The sequence below is a fragment of the Phyllostomus hastatus genome, unplaced genomic scaffold (genome assembly GCF_019186645.2).
Source record: "Phyllostomus hastatus isolate PE091 unplaced genomic scaffold, TTU_PhHast_1.1 phas_contig_196, whole genome shotgun sequence".
Lineage (NCBI taxonomy): Eukaryota > Metazoa > Chordata > Mammalia > Chiroptera > Phyllostomidae > Phyllostomus > Phyllostomus hastatus.
In genome coordinates, this window is record NW_025333709.1 from 42,511,729 (window position 1) to 42,527,497 (window position 15,769).

The following is a 15,769-nucleotide window of genomic DNA, read 5'->3' on the forward strand; positions in this document are numbered from 1 at the left end:
TATAAATTTGAATGTGGCATGGTCTTAATATATTTGAACATTCTTCTATTGTTAAGTAGTATGGTAAAAAATAGTCTTGATTTTTAAAACTATGTAACTAAAATAATAGAGATATGTTTGAGTATTTTCAATCAGAAGAACAAATGAAATGAAAAAAATTATAAAAAATAATTAAAATTTCAAGTAGCCTTTGAAAATATATTAAAAAAAGTAAAAATAAAAAAGAATTGAAAAAACAGAAATAGAAATAGGTGAAGTTATAAAAACAAAATATGACAGTTTTCCTAGCAAATATAACTATAAAAGATAATTTGTCAAATAAAAGACAATTTGTAGCATTTATTTGAATATTCAGTATGAATATATTGAAGAAATACTTTTATGCTGTCATGATACACTTATTTTTAAATTAGAAGTAATTTCTAATGTACCATATTGAAATGAATAACAATTTCAAAATTATCAGTAATCCAATGGATATCATTTATTTATCTCCTTAGTTACATATCAGATATTGAAATTAAATCTTTAATTAGACATGTCATTAGGTTTATAAAGGGGAAAGAAAGTTCAAACTTTAATATATTTGTTAAATTAATGCTAAGCTGATTCAAATATGAACATTTGCCTTTAATTAGTTTTTTGCATTGATAAATTATTACTATAATATTTGGGGGCAAGAAGATCTGCTAATATCTTATTTTCTTATGATAACAATTGATTAATTTAAATTTATAGATGATAGAGACAAAAAATAATGTAATGATCTTACATTCCAAGTAAAGAGGTATTTGTCTTTTGACAAAAAGCTAAATCTTGATTACAGTAATTATATATTATGAGCATTAGTGATTTTAAATATAATGAATTAACATTTAAATATAATGAATTAACTTTAAGTTTATTAATTGTACCATTAACTAAAATTTTATAAAATTACTAATTTCTTTCTGTATTTCATATTATTTTCTCCAAAGTGATCTGTTTACCTTTAATTATTGCTATATTCTCTGTCCTTGAGAAAAATGATGACTTAATTGTTCACTTTTGTTTGAAGGTAATGCCCAGACCTTTGCACTAAAGGGTACCCAAGGTGGAACATAAGTCATGATTATGTATGTGTTCAATGGAAATTTGTAGACTTGTCTGAGTGTGATGTACTATCCCAGTTATCAATTTATATTCTGACCCCAGTAATATTAGGCAAGCAGAAAGGCTTAATTTTATGAAAAAAATAACTACCTTTCTTATAACATATTAATCTTCTATGATGTTTCCCTGACTTGTATGTTCCAGAGGACTCTTGTGAATTTTATTTTCCTACGTTGTGTCCTTTATATCCATCTAATTTAACTCATATTTTATTAATTCCCCAGAATTTAGCATATTATTAGTAGCATATTGCTTAGGGTTAAAAATAAAGTTTTGATATTTTGTATAGAATATACATAAAATTATTAATGTCCCTATGTCAGGAAAGTGAGAGGAAGGGGGTAATACCATCTGACAAAAGAAAAAGAAAGAATGGGACATGCTTGCTAGTTAATGATATTGTCCAATTCTTGGCCCAACCTATGGACTAAGTTAGAAAAAAATAGAAATTTTGAAAGCATGATATATTTTCATTAGGTCATTGTGGTGAAACTGAAAAGGATTGCCCATTCAGGCCTTCATCACACTGGAAATGATTTATTCCCTCTTTTTTTTCTTTCCTGTTTTAACAACTTTTCGACAAGAAAATAAACAACATTTTGTGACCAAAAATACAGCAGCTGCCACACAGGTCAGCAGGAACCCAATCACATCCAAAGAGTAGTATTGGAACCAGGTGAGATTGTGAGCAGCTGGCCGAAGGTGTTTGGCTCCTTTGTGGCGCATGACAAACTCGATCCAGAAGACTGCTCGATCCAGGGGCTTTATAGGTTGATCGTGTTGAATTCTTGATAACCTCATAGCATTCTCTTTGTAACTGGTAAATAAAGACATAGACAGAAATCAGAGCTTTTGTTTTCATTGAAGGTATATAACACTTTTTCATAACATATTATATCATGCAAAGGCCATACACTTGCTGAGAAAACATTTAATTCTTGCTGTGACATGAACTTTGCTACTGTATAGCATTTTAAGAATTGTAAAGGAGAGAGAGATTGTGAAATACATTTTTGACAAAATGTAAAATATAAACATAAAAAAGGGATGAGGCTAATTTTTAAAGAAGGAATCTTTATATTGCTTGTGAAGTATGATTATTTATTTTTAATGATTATTTTGAGATGAAGAGTGTAGCTAACCCCTCTTGCAGGAAAATATCCTTTAAGAATTCTGTAAGCATGGACCCTAATGTCTGACTAGTAAATAATGATAGGGCCAGGGCATTGCTAGTTAACATTGATGAGTCATTTTTTCAGTGTCTAGGATTCCTTCACTGCATGCACTTGTGTTTTTGTGAAGAAAGGACATTGTCCATATTGACAATGTCAAAACTGGATGGAGGTACTAGGATAATTTTAGAAATAACAAGGAAATAGATTTTGAGTTTTCATGGTAAATATAAATATCTCTTTAGAATTTGAGCCCCTAACCATTGTGGCATCATGGTGGTCATAGTTATAGAGCTAATATCTCTAATAGTCTCTCAAACAACAATGGGTATAGGTATATATTTGAAAGGCAAGTTATGCATTCACTTGACATTGGGCGGCTGAGACAGAATTAGTACATATATTTTGTGGGTCAGGTTTGTAATAGAATTAAGTCTAGGAAGCTCACAGAGTCCCAAACAAGTTGGGCCGAAGAGGCCTACACCTTGACACATCATAATTAAAATGACAAAGCTTAAAGATGAGGAAAGAATCCTAAAAGCCACAAGAGAAAAGCAAGTAGTTATATACAAGGGAGCACCAAGTAGATTGTCATCTGATGACTCAACAGAAACATTTCAGGCCAGAAGGGAGTGGTGTGAAATATTCAAGGAGACAAAAAAGTAAGGACTTACAACCAAGGCTACATCACCCAGCTAAGTTATCATTTAAAATTGAAGGAGAAGTAAGGAACTTTCCAGAAAAGAAAGTGCTAAAGGAGTTTGTTAGGATCAAACCAGTATTACAACAAATGTTAAAAGGCTTTCTTTAAGAAGAAGAAAAAGAGAAAGGAAAAAACAGAAGAAAATTGTCTAACAATAAAATGGCACTAAATACATATCTATCAGTAATCAGCTTTAATGTAAGTAGCTCAAATGCTCCAATAAAAAGACACAGGGTAGCTGAATGGCTTAGAAGACAAAAACTATATATATATGCTGTCACCATGAGACCCATCTCAGATCAAAAGAAACACATAGACTAAAAAGTAAAGAGATGGGAAGAGGTATTTCATGCAAATGGAAAGGAAAAATAAGCTGGAGTAGAAGTACTTATATCTGACAAAATAAACTTTAAAACCAAGGCTATATTAAGAGATATTGGACATTACAGAGTGATAAAGGGAACAATCCAACAAGAAGATATAATATTAGTAAACATTTCTGCACCCAATGTAAGAATACCTGAATATGTGAAGCAAATCTTGAGCACATAAAGGGAGAGATTGATAGAAATACAGTCAATAGTTAGGGATCTTAATACCCCACTGACTTCAATGGATTGATCTTCCAGACAGAAAATCAACAAGGGGACAGTGGCCTTAAACCACATACTATATCAAATGGATTTAAGTGATATCTTCAGAGCATTTCACCCCAAAGCAGCAGAATATACATACTTTTTAAGTGCACATGGAATGTTTTCTAGGACAGACCACATGTTAGGACACAAAACAAGTCTCAATAAATTTAAGAAGACTGAAATCATATCAAGCATCTTCTCTGAACACAATGCTATGAAACTAGAAATCAATCACAAAAAGAATATTGAAAAACATGCAAAACCATGGAAATTGAATAACACATTTGAAAAAATGAATGGGTCAAAAATTTTTGCAATCTATATTTACAAGGGGAGAATGAAAAACCAGAATTTATTTATACAACAATTGTATAATTATTCTTACATGTTTAAACTTCAGTTGCCTTCAAAATACTCTCTATTTGATACAATACACCTAAAGAGACTTTTTTTCCCACTGCTCAACACAGTTGTAATTGCTGATTTTGATGCCTTTTAGTGCTTCTGCCATTTTTTGTTTCCTTTCTACCACATGGGCAAAACATTTCCCTTTGCGGGCTTTTTTTTTTTAATCCAGGGAAGGAAAAAAAATGTCACTTGGGCCAAGATCAGATGAATGAAGATGTTGGGGTCAAAACTGTCAGGGGTCATGACAGTTTTGGTCAAAAACTTCTAAACATGCTGTGGGAAGGTGTGCTCTTAAGTCACCCATCATGAAATGGGCAACTATTTAGAATCTTCAAAAAAAAAAAAACAAAAACTCACTGAAGCTGAACACAGCCTTTCACAACAACGCCAGCTGGTGCACTGATACATATGGGTTTCTAGAATATTCATGTAGTCAGGGAAGCTTGTGCTATAAGGGTCCTGCCCTCCAGAAGATAATTCCAGTTTCTTTGGGTCCCCCCATATAAAGTTATAACTATTCTATCTCCCTGTATTTATGCATATGCCAATGATGGTATGCACTCAATTTTAATGAGGGTTATTTTTGAGTGATTAATTTTTAGTAATTTTCATATCTATTTTTATATTTACTGAACACTTATAATATTTAAAGAAGTGTGTATATTCGTGAAAATAAGCATAGGATTAAAAAATATCTGAGAATTTATGTCATTATTAACATTATTTTTTTGCAAAAATATTGATAGGTATTTGAACTTGGGTTGTTTGCAATTTTAGCAAGTGACTTCATCAATTTGGGGAATGAAATAATAAAGTGTTTTCTATATTAGTCATGTTATCTTTGTTATTTGAAAGTATACTAATTACAAATACATGAAACATTGGGCATCCTTCAATATGATGGATAACATAACCAAGGATAAGCCTTTCAAAGCAGTAGTACTTACGAAGGATCATTAATGACTGTTCTCAAGGCATTGAGCAAATCTGCACTTGTCATTGTGTTTATGTTCACTTCCACAGCCGCTCCTTTGGCCTTCATGTGAGCAATGTTATCATACTGATCAGCAAACATGGGAACTCCTACCATAGGAACCCCATGATAAATGGCTTCATAGATTCCATTTGTTCCACCATGAGTGATAAAAGCTTTGGTTTTGGGATGACCTAGTTTGAGGGTTGGGTGAGAAACAAATGAGGATTTCATTATATGTTAACAGAATTTCAGAGAGAGTTGGTGAAAAACTACAGAATAAATCAATGAAGAAGGCAGTATTTTCTATAGAAGCTGAACACAGAGGTTATTGCTGCATCAGAAAACTGACCTCAGGGAATGGCAGAATTAACGCTCTCAGCATTGTATGGAAAAAGGAGATGTTTACTGAGGAGTTGTTTTCTGAACTGAGATTGAAATTTAAAAAGTGATGAGAGGCTTAACTGAAGATGCACCTTTATCAACCAAAGGAAGCAAACTCTACAAATGGCCAATTCTTCAATTACATCTGCTTTAAAATTGGCAGTAAAATTTTAAATTGTTAAATGTTGCCCTGGCTGGGTAGCTCAGTTGGTTAGAGTGTTTTTCTGATTTGCCAAGGTTGTGGATTTGATCCCTGGTCAGGACACATACAAGAATAAACTAATGAATGCATAAACAAGTGGAACAACAAATCAATGTCTATTTGTCTGTCCCCCTTCTTCTCTCTTTCTAAAAAGTCAATGAATAAAAATTTAAATGATTGAATGTTGATTAAATTTAGTTGCTATCAGTTACTTAACTTGTTCATCATCCAACTCTACAGCTATTCCCCTCAGTCTTACCAAGAAGATCATTCTGGGGCATCCACTCATAGAGTCGGGTATTGGCTCCTAATGTGGTTGGTATATTTCCTGTGTATCTCCATAAAACCTGTAGAAAGAGTGATTTAATTTTGCAAGTAAGACACACAACTGAGGAATTACAGTGCTGTAGAGTTATTTAAAAATTATGTAGCCTATTCTATATGATATTTGAGAGGAATGTATGAAAGGGGTAGTTAGAAAACATTGAGAGATACAGTAGGGCATTTACATCTACCTTTTTTGAAAGGGCTTGTACTAGTAATTTACTCAGTATAGTATTATCACTTAAAATGATGTTTATCACTTAAAAGCTTAAAAGATTGTAAGTGAAGAAATAAAAAATAAATATAACTCATTTAGTCAACCAGAATTGTGGACTAAAACACATTAAAACAAATATGAATGCTGTGTAAATTTATTTGTCAGGATGCCATCTTAGCTCTCAAGTTTCAAATGTAATATTTTCCAAAAATATAATTAACTTTAGTTTTATTGTCTGGTTTTTGGATGCTTAATTGTATTCCTTCCTTCCTTCTTTCCCTTGTTCCTTCTTTTCTTTATTCCTTCCTTCCTTCCTTCTTTCTTTTAATTTTGGAGGAAGGATGAAATAGGAGGTCTACTTATATACCATTATTAAATGAAGTATCTTGTTAGGATGTTAAACGTTCCTTACATAATTTTTCTTTTGGGGGATTCTGTAAAACAAATTCCAGATTATTTACTAGTAGGTGGCAAACTCTTAACAGAAAAGTTTGTTAGCAATCTAAGTGCCCATCATTAAATGAGTGGATCAAAAAACTATAGTCCATTTACACAATGGAATACTATGCAGCAGGAAGAAAGAAGGAAGTCCTACCCTTCATGACAGCTTGGATGGATCTCGAGAACATTATGTTAAGTGAAATAAGCCAGGTGGTGAAAGACAAGTACCATGTGATCTCACCTATAAATGGAAACTAATCAACAAAACAAACAAGCAAGAAAATAGAACCAGAGACTTTAAAATAAAGAACAAACTGACAGTAGTGAGAGGGGAGGTGGGAGAGGATAACAGAGGAGAAAGGAGGAAGTGTCATCAAAGAACATATAAAGACACACGGACAAAGCTAAAGGGGGATAGGATCAATGGTGGAAGGTGGGGATTGCTGAGGTTGGGGAGGTGGAGGTAGGGAAATGGAGACAGCTATACATGAGCAACAATAAAAAAAGAAAATTTTAATATACTTAAAAACAAACAGAAAAGTTTGTTAGAAATAAAAATAAAATGTTTTTAGAAATAAAAATCCAAAGATTTAGCAGGTCTAATTAGTATGCAGATTATCACAGTGATTTTTTTACTTTAACTAAAATGCAAATATATAGTATCCTCAGATGTTTCATGAATAGGAGATGTTAAAAATAATATAAATGAGACACTTCAAAATGGAGTCAAACTGCTGTTTCAGAGCAATTGTCTTGCCTGTCTTCTTCAAACATTTTGAAGCTTTAAACTGGGCAAAATAACGTTTGGACTATACCGAGAGCAGCATTGTATTCCAAACAACTGTTTTCAAGCAGAAAAGCAGATATACTTCTTACTAAACTGAAAAGGCAAGTTCTATTCTGATAGCGATGCAAAAGCTCAGTTGACAAATTATCAAATGTGCCCAAATACAACATTTTAATGTTTTAAGAAATTTTTACTTCAAGGTGGTGCCAGCTATGCTCAATGTATAAAGAGTTTCAACTTTCATCTGGAAAGAATACTATTGACCACACTCTTTCTGCAATTGGGAAGTGGCTGCTCACTAGGATGGCATGTTGCACTGACCTTCTGTGGAATCTGAGCAAGGGCTGAGGCAATGAGACTGGCTTTTTCTTCTGTGAGGTTTTTGACCATTGAACCCAGAGTAAACACCACAAAACCATGTTCACCTGAACTTTGGACAAATTCTTCCATTTCCTGAAGAGATAAAATTATCTTTATTATATAAGTATAGGATTACAAGTAATTTTTCACCTACTTTTCTAAATAATCAGGGTCAAGAGAAGTGTGAGAGACATTGTGAGACTGGTTCTGTGTTCTACTATATACCATCTAGATCTTTAAGAGAAAATATGTTTCTGCAAACCAAGGCTAAAGTATTTAATAAGAGATTATAAACAAAGGCATGGAATCAAACAATTGTACCAGATTAATAGATAATAAAACCTCCTAAGGTTTCTGGGTTGTGCTGTGTATAATATGCATCCACATTTTTTTGCTTATCATCATGAAATTATTAGATCCATTATTATACTCATGGTATGTAACCATTATACCCGTGTATAATGTGCACCCTTATTTGTCCCTCAAAAATTTGGTAAAAAATTGTGCATTATACAAGGCAAAATATGGTAATTGTATAAACCAAAAGAATTGTTTGCAAGCTCATAAAAGTATTTCTTGGAGGAAAGCTCCCTTCATAAAAGGATTTAGAACTAGGCTTTAATTTTTGTTTTAGTATTCCAGTTTACAGCTAATAAATTCATAATGAATTGACTTAACTTTCTGTTAGGTATTTAGGATATTTGTCTTGTATTTATTCATTCCTTGATTCATGGGGCTACAAAGATTTAATTTTAAAAAATGGGATATTTAGTAATACGTTTAAAAGGTGGCAACACAAACTTATGCTATAATTATGAAAACATGTACAAGACAGTGATTCTCTTTTCATGCAAGTGTGATACTAACTGCATGCCCTTAATGTGAGCCTTGGCATGGAAGTAAAATAAAATTTTCTTTGCAAAATAAAAATTTTCATGTATATTGCTTACAGTCGGGCAGGCTGAGCGCTGCAAAGTCTGGGATTGGAGTCTTTTACATCAGAATCTACATGCATGTCACCCTCTAGATATGTACCATGCATTCTCTTTGTAACTATTCATGGTTGTCCTGAAATAACTGATGTTTCTCAATGTATGTCTAGTAAAATTAGTAGGGGAAAGATGATGCCATAAATGTAGACAACTGTTTTTAGCTTAGTTACTGTTAGGAGAATATCGCTGAAGTCCCAGGATCTGGTAGTTTTGTCATTTTGATTCATCTCCCTAAATTGACGATTGAATAAAAAAAAAATAGAGTACACACACACACCATTTAAGGCTTACATATGTACCTGTTTAATTTGGATTCTTGATTTGATTGCCTCTCATAGATTTTTTTTATTCTGTGACTGGCACAATTCTTTCATCAGATAAGCCATGATTGGTATTTATGTTGCTCAAACATCTATATTAATAATAAGGTTTGAAATGGAATAATCCTCCTCTCTTGTAATTAAGCAAGTCTGAGTTGTTTTGTGAAATTGTGAAAAACATAATAGTGTGTCAAGATTTTATGTAGTGAGCCACAGAATATGTCACATGTCTCTATCTTCATTTAGATATTAGTTCATTATCTCCTGTAATAGCACTCAATAGAGTTTGCCTGAAGCTATAAATTGCTGGTAAGAAAACCACATTCAGCCCTGGCCAGTGTGGCTCAGTTGATTGGAGCCTCATCCCATATACCAAAGGTCATGGATTTAATTTCCTGTCAGGGCACATACCCAGCTTGTGAGTTCAATCCCCAGCTGGGAAGCTTGAGAAGACAACCAATTGGTGCTTCTTCCTCACCAATTGATGTCCCTCTCTCTGTCTCTCTCTCTCTCTCTCTCTGTCTCTCTGTCTCTCTCTCTCTCTCTCTCCCCCTTCTCTCCCTAAAAGCAGTGAAAAAATGTATTTGGGTAAGGATTAAAAAAAAAGAAGGAAAACCATATTCAAAGTCCTGAAATGAATTCTTAAACTTAAATATGTATGTTACTTGAAGCAGAAATCAAGAACTCTACTGGGAACAACATTTAACCTGCTGCCTTCTATAGAGATTATGTTATTTACCTAAAAGCCAAGCAAACGAGTGTTTCCTCACTTTCTATTAATATGGTTAAATACAATGTTATGTTTACCTATTAATCTCTTTTACTTTTCAATATAGTTTTCTTCCAACACTTCTGACAGTCTACATTTATTTTTTTATAACTTTGGAATGTGTTACAAAATTTTCTTTTTTTCAGTAACCCCCACCCCTGACATCATGGTCATAGAGAACTGATTTAACATTTGGGTCTCTCAGTTCTATGACTTCTGCTTCATTTTGATGACTCCTAATCTATTTCTAATGCGCTCTGCTGGGACAGAAATATTTATTACCTACACAATTTCTAGAAATTTCCACCTGAAAATTCCTTTGGATCTTTAAAATTAATTTGAAATTTAACTCAATTGTCATCTCAAAAAGTGTTTCCATTATTGCTTACTTCAGTAAAACTCACTGCTGTGCAAGAAGCCATATCTGATTCTGTGTCTTCTGACAATACTTATTTCTACTGACCAGATCTTGTGAATCTACTCAACAGTTCTTACAAAAGCCTCTTATTACTCAAACAACCATGGCAAGTTTTCCTATTCATAATTCCACCATGCTGGTTAGGATGACCACAGCAGTTTCCTCAGTGACACTCAAGGCTTTAGTTTCCTATCCCTTCAATCTAGTACCCCCATAGTAGACATGCTCATATTTTTAACATGCTTATATCACTTCATTCTTCAGCTTAAATATGAAAGTCAAATCTACAAAAGGAATACCACTCATAAGAAACCCATATAATTTAGAAAATTGATTTGGAGTAACAACCTGAAGATGCACAGTAGCACATCTCTGTTGTTTAGGCTCTAAAGTTTAGAGGAAAATCAGAATTTCTATCATAGGTACAAAAAACCCTCCAGCATAATAGACCTACCTTAGGCAATGGTTTGGCAGGTTTACAATGCAGTCCTCCTACAAACTCAAAATTAGGTAAGTATGGACGAGGAAATTCAAAATCCCAATATGTCCGCATTAGCCAAATTTCTGCTTTCCCCATAGTCTCACATAATGTAGTGGGTTTTCCTAAAGAAAATAAAGTTGGGTGGATATTATTAGCACATGTTTGTTAGGAAAATAAAGGTACCACTAATTTTCTGAAGTGCTATTAAGGAAAAATAAACCTGATTTCTCTAGATTACTTATATGTCCAGAATTTAAAAAGAAATTTGAAGTAATAGTTAAGGAAAGGAGGCAGGGAGGGAGAGAGGGAGGGAAGGATAAAATTTGGGTAGCAAAAAAACAATAATATATAAAATAATGCATTCAATAACATAAATTATATAAAATCAAATAATGAATACAAATAAATTCACAAAAATGAGATCAATAAAAAATTTAAGTACTGACTCCAAGTACTGGTAAATTTAATATTCATTGTTTCTCTCCAATTAAATGGCAGAGATAGAAAATCCCCATCATATTAGCTCCAAATAACCTCTCAATGGTTTTCTAAATTCCTGTCAGGAAAGTGTTTCTGACTTCCAGCTTGTTATACTTTCTCATTCACACATATTGTTGAAGAATCCCATCAATATTACCTAATCTTCCTGAGTCAAATCCAGTTATTTCAACTGATTTCCCATTTTTTTTTCTTAAGCAGTAATTTCCTGAATAACTCATACCCAGTACAATTCCATTTGGAACATGAAGTACATATTACACATCACCAATATCACATACTTATTTTAGTGTTACCTTTAAATGATGTTTTTTGAAAGGCACACATTTTAAGTATTAATTTTAGGAGATTTGTGGAGATGAAGTATTTCTATTTAAACACAGGGAATATGTTTTGCATTGAAGTAAAAATAAAAACTCAGATGACATTCTTCTTTTTTGAGGATTCTAATCAAAATTGGTTATCATATATATCCCAGGTTAGATAGCCCTTTTTAGTCATTACTTTGCAGTGTTTAAATATGTGTCTGAGGTTATATAGTCAAATGTCTTAATTTGGTAATAAAGAAGCATTTCACAAAGACACTCAGCTTGAAATTGCTCAAGACTGGATGAGAGCACCACCTCACAGCTTCCATGCCAAAATGTTTATGTCCTTTAGGTGTCTTGTTTCATTTGTGTGACATCCTGCTTTGATTGGGTGAAATTCACTAATGGGTAAAATTATTATGCATAACCTGTAGACATCATTTTAAGAAAGTCATAGCTTAAAGTATTTAGTAAAATTCTACATTTTCAGCAGTGATCCACAGTATAAAATATAAAGCCAATCAAAAGTGAAGAGAATAAAATTAAGCTAAAGTATGCAGAATTCATAAATAATTTCAAAAGACATTTTTGTTACTGGAGAAATCCTGGTTCTTCTTGACAACACAGTAAAGAGTTACAGATCAGTAAACGTGTTGGTGTGCACCCACTTTATTAGTGTTAAGTTCTAAAGGGAAAGCAACAAAAGCAAGGGTGGCAAGAGCAGGGGTGAGAAAAGCAGGGTGGCCAGAATCTGGGTGGTCAGCACCTAGGTGGCCACAGTTCCCATGGCCAGAGGCCAAGTGGCCAGGGCACCCCTCTCCCCTATGTGGCAAAAAGAGCCAAGAGAAGAGGGGATCCTGTGTCTTTGGTTATAAGGACTTACCTAGTTGACTGGGTGGGGGTGAAGAAGTTATATAGTGATTGACAGGTAAAGGTGGTGCCAGCTTCCCCAGTGGAGACATGACTACCCAAACACAGGTATGTGTGGGGGTCTGTTAGCTTAAATCCTTATCTTGCTCCAGACTCTATTTGTTCATTTTGTAAAAATGACAGGAAGCAAACAATTAACCAACATTGTTTTAGGGGCTTTTCTTTGGGCACTACAAGCCCCTTGCCTTCTAGGCCTTGGGATGAACACACAGTCTCAAGGTTATCCTTTTCCCAGCTAGTGGGGATGATACACACAGACTTTCAAGGGCTCCCTCTCTACCTTCCATACCCTGATAGTTTTGCTTATGTTGTTTGGAATGCCTGCCAGCCTTATCCAACCAGGATCAGGTCTACTGGACAGACATGTCTTCCTTTTCTTTTAGCTTCCAGTATTAAGTTCCTTGTTAGATTGCAATGATGAGGGCCCTGCCTTTATTTCCCTTGTGGCCTCTCATTCCCAGCTGCTACCTAAGTGCTGAAAGGTGTTGCCTGGCCAGCAACAGCAATGCAGTCTCAGAGCTCTTCCTGTGCTATCTCCTGCAACATTTTAAATGTCATTCTGAGGCAATTATGAAATAAAAATATAAAATGAACATTCACCACCAATCTTTTCCCCATAATTATATTACACAAAATTAGTTATGAATACTGGAGAATTATGTAAATAACATATAATTAATAAGTAGGCTGTTACATTTGAGTTACCATGTTAATATTATTATTGTTTCAATGTATTATTTTAATTCTACATGTGAGTCTACTGAAATGCCTTTTAAATTTAAAGAATTCTTAGAGATAACCTCAACTTATGGCAAAATGCCTTCATATAGTTGAGATATACAGGTGAGAATATCAGTGGGATACGGCTATGGATTTCTCAAAGGTAAGTCGTGTTTGCTGTGTTGATATTGAGAGACAGTTTTTCTAGGCTCCCTAAGTTGTTAATTTCTTTTCAAAGGTATGAAAGAAGTATAATTGGTACAATTTATGAATTGTTTTTTAAAAATTAATGCTTTATAATACATTTATATTTATTATACATAAATTTATATTTATAACTATTTTAGGAAGGGATATTTATAACTGTTTGTTGAGATATTTTCCACATACCCTTGTTTTGGTAATCATGCATGAAGTTGCTATAACTATACATGTCCAAGTTTTTGTGTGGACATGTTTTCAATTCTTATGGGTCCAGGTAGCATGATAGTATAGTAAGAGCATGTTTAGTTTCGTATGAAACCTCCTGTCTTCTAAAGTGGCTGTACCATTTTGCATTTGTACTCATGAAAAATGAGAGTTTTTGCTGCATAACTAACCAGTATTGGGTGTTGTCTGTGTTCCACATTGTGGTCATTCTAATAGATGTGTAGAGGTATCTTAATGTTTAAATTTGCATTTTGTTCATCAAAAATGTACAGGAATGAATATAAGGACACATGGATAAAAACTAGGGGTGGATGGAAATGGGAGGGAGGAGGGGAGGACTGGGTGGGTGGGTTGGGATGGGAGTAAAAGATAGAAACTTGTGCTGCAACAACAATGAAAATAAAATTAAGAAAAAGAAAAATGATATAGAGCATTTTTATATGCTTATTTATTTGTCAACTATATAGCTTCTTTGGTGAGGTGTCTGTTAATGTTTTTGGCCGATTTTTAAATCAGGTTTTATGTTTTCTTATTGTTGACAGAATTAAATCTGTATTATTCCATTGTGTGTGCATGGGCATGTGTGTATATATGTATACATATATGTGCATATGCATGCATGTGCATATATGTATAAACATGTGCACACCAAGGCAGACACAATATGTATATATACAAATGTGTCTATACATGCACACAGCACATGTGCATACATACATATTCATACATGTTTGTGTCTGTGCATATATAAATCTGTACATATATCCCTGTTTAATATGTGTGCACACACATGCACACACATGTAAATGTGTGCACACACTTATACATATTTACATGTGTAAACATGGAAAATATGTGTGTTTCATATGTACATGATGTGTATGTATATGTGCTTGTTTGTGTGGTGTGTACATAAATGTGTATATATTTATAAATATGTACAGACTCTATACATATATATACACATACACACCTTTATCCACTCGTTTATCCTTAAACACATGCTTGTTTTAATATTTTGTCTACTATAAATAATGTTGCAAAGAACAGAGGTACATATATTTTCTTGATTTCTATTTGTCTATTCTTTTGCTAATACTTCACTGTCTTGATTACTGTGGCTTTATAGAATGTCTTGAATCTGAATAGTGTTCATCCTCCAACTTTGTTTTTCTACTTAAATATTGTGTTGATATTTGAAATATTTTTCCTCTCCATTAAATATGAGAATCAGTTTGTCAATATCCATGCAATAACTTGCTGAGATTTTCATCAGGAATTCATTGATTCTTGGATCAATTTGGGAAGAACTGACATATTGAAAATATTGAGATTTTCTATCCATGGATATGGAATAACTATCCATGGATATGGAATAACTATTCCATGGATATGGAAATGGAATAACTATCCATTTATTTTGTTCTTTGAAGTTTGCTCACCAGAGTTTTGTAGTTTCCCTCATATAGATCTTGTATGCACTTTTAGATTTATATTTAAGTATTTCATTTGGGAATTCTAATACATATGATAGTGTCTTTAATTTCAAATTCCAGTTGCTCATTACTGGTATTTAGGAAGTGATTGGATGTTTCTTTTTTTATTTATTTTTTATTGCTGTTCATTTACAGTTGTCCCCATTTTCCCCCATTATATTCATCTTGTATACTGTAATCCTGCTGTGATTTCTTTTTTAATTGAATTTATTGGGGTGACACTGGTTAATAAAATTATACAGGTTCCAGATGACTTGCTATCATTCTTATTAGTTCCAGAAAGGTTTTTTGTCCATTCTTTCAGATTTTCTACATAAGTCATGTGTCAATGATAGGAATATGTTCTGAGAAATATCTTGTTAGGCAACTTTGTCATTGTGCAAACATCATAGAGTTCACTGACACAAATCTAGATGGTATACCATACTATACACTTAGACTACATGTTATAGTTTATTGCTTCTAGGCTACAAACCTGTAAATCATGTTATTGTAACAAGTATTATAGGCAGTTGTAACACAGTGGTAAGTATTTGTGTATTAAATAAATCTAAACATAGAAAAGGCACTGTAATAATATGGTATAAAGATAAAAATGGTATATCTGTATAGGGCTCTTACCATGAAAGGAATTTGCCAGACCAGAA

At 33.2% G+C, this 15,769-nt stretch overlaps 1 protein-coding gene across 2 annotated transcripts in view; it reads right to left on the reverse strand.

Annotated features, from left to right (window-relative positions):
- Positions 1 to 459: 459 nt before the first annotated feature.
- LOC123815894 (UDP-glucuronosyltransferase 2A1) overlaps positions 460 to 15,769 on the reverse strand; it is a 57,620-nt gene continuing 42,310 nt past the window's right edge. For both annotated transcript variants that reach the window (XM_045834600.1, XM_045834599.1), the window contains 5 exons: positions 10,715 to 10,863; positions 7,723 to 7,854; positions 5,892 to 5,979; positions 5,021 to 5,240; positions 460 to 1,969 (listed from right to left, as the gene is read on the reverse strand). In XM_045834600.1, the coding sequence (XP_045690556.1) occupies positions 1,690 to 1,969; positions 5,021 to 5,240; positions 5,892 to 5,979; positions 7,723 to 7,854; positions 10,715 to 10,863 (869 nt within the window). In that variant the 3' untranslated portion in view covers positions 460 to 1,689. The remainder of the gene's footprint in view (positions 1,970 to 5,020; positions 5,241 to 5,891; positions 5,980 to 7,722; positions 7,855 to 10,714; positions 10,864 to 15,769) is intronic.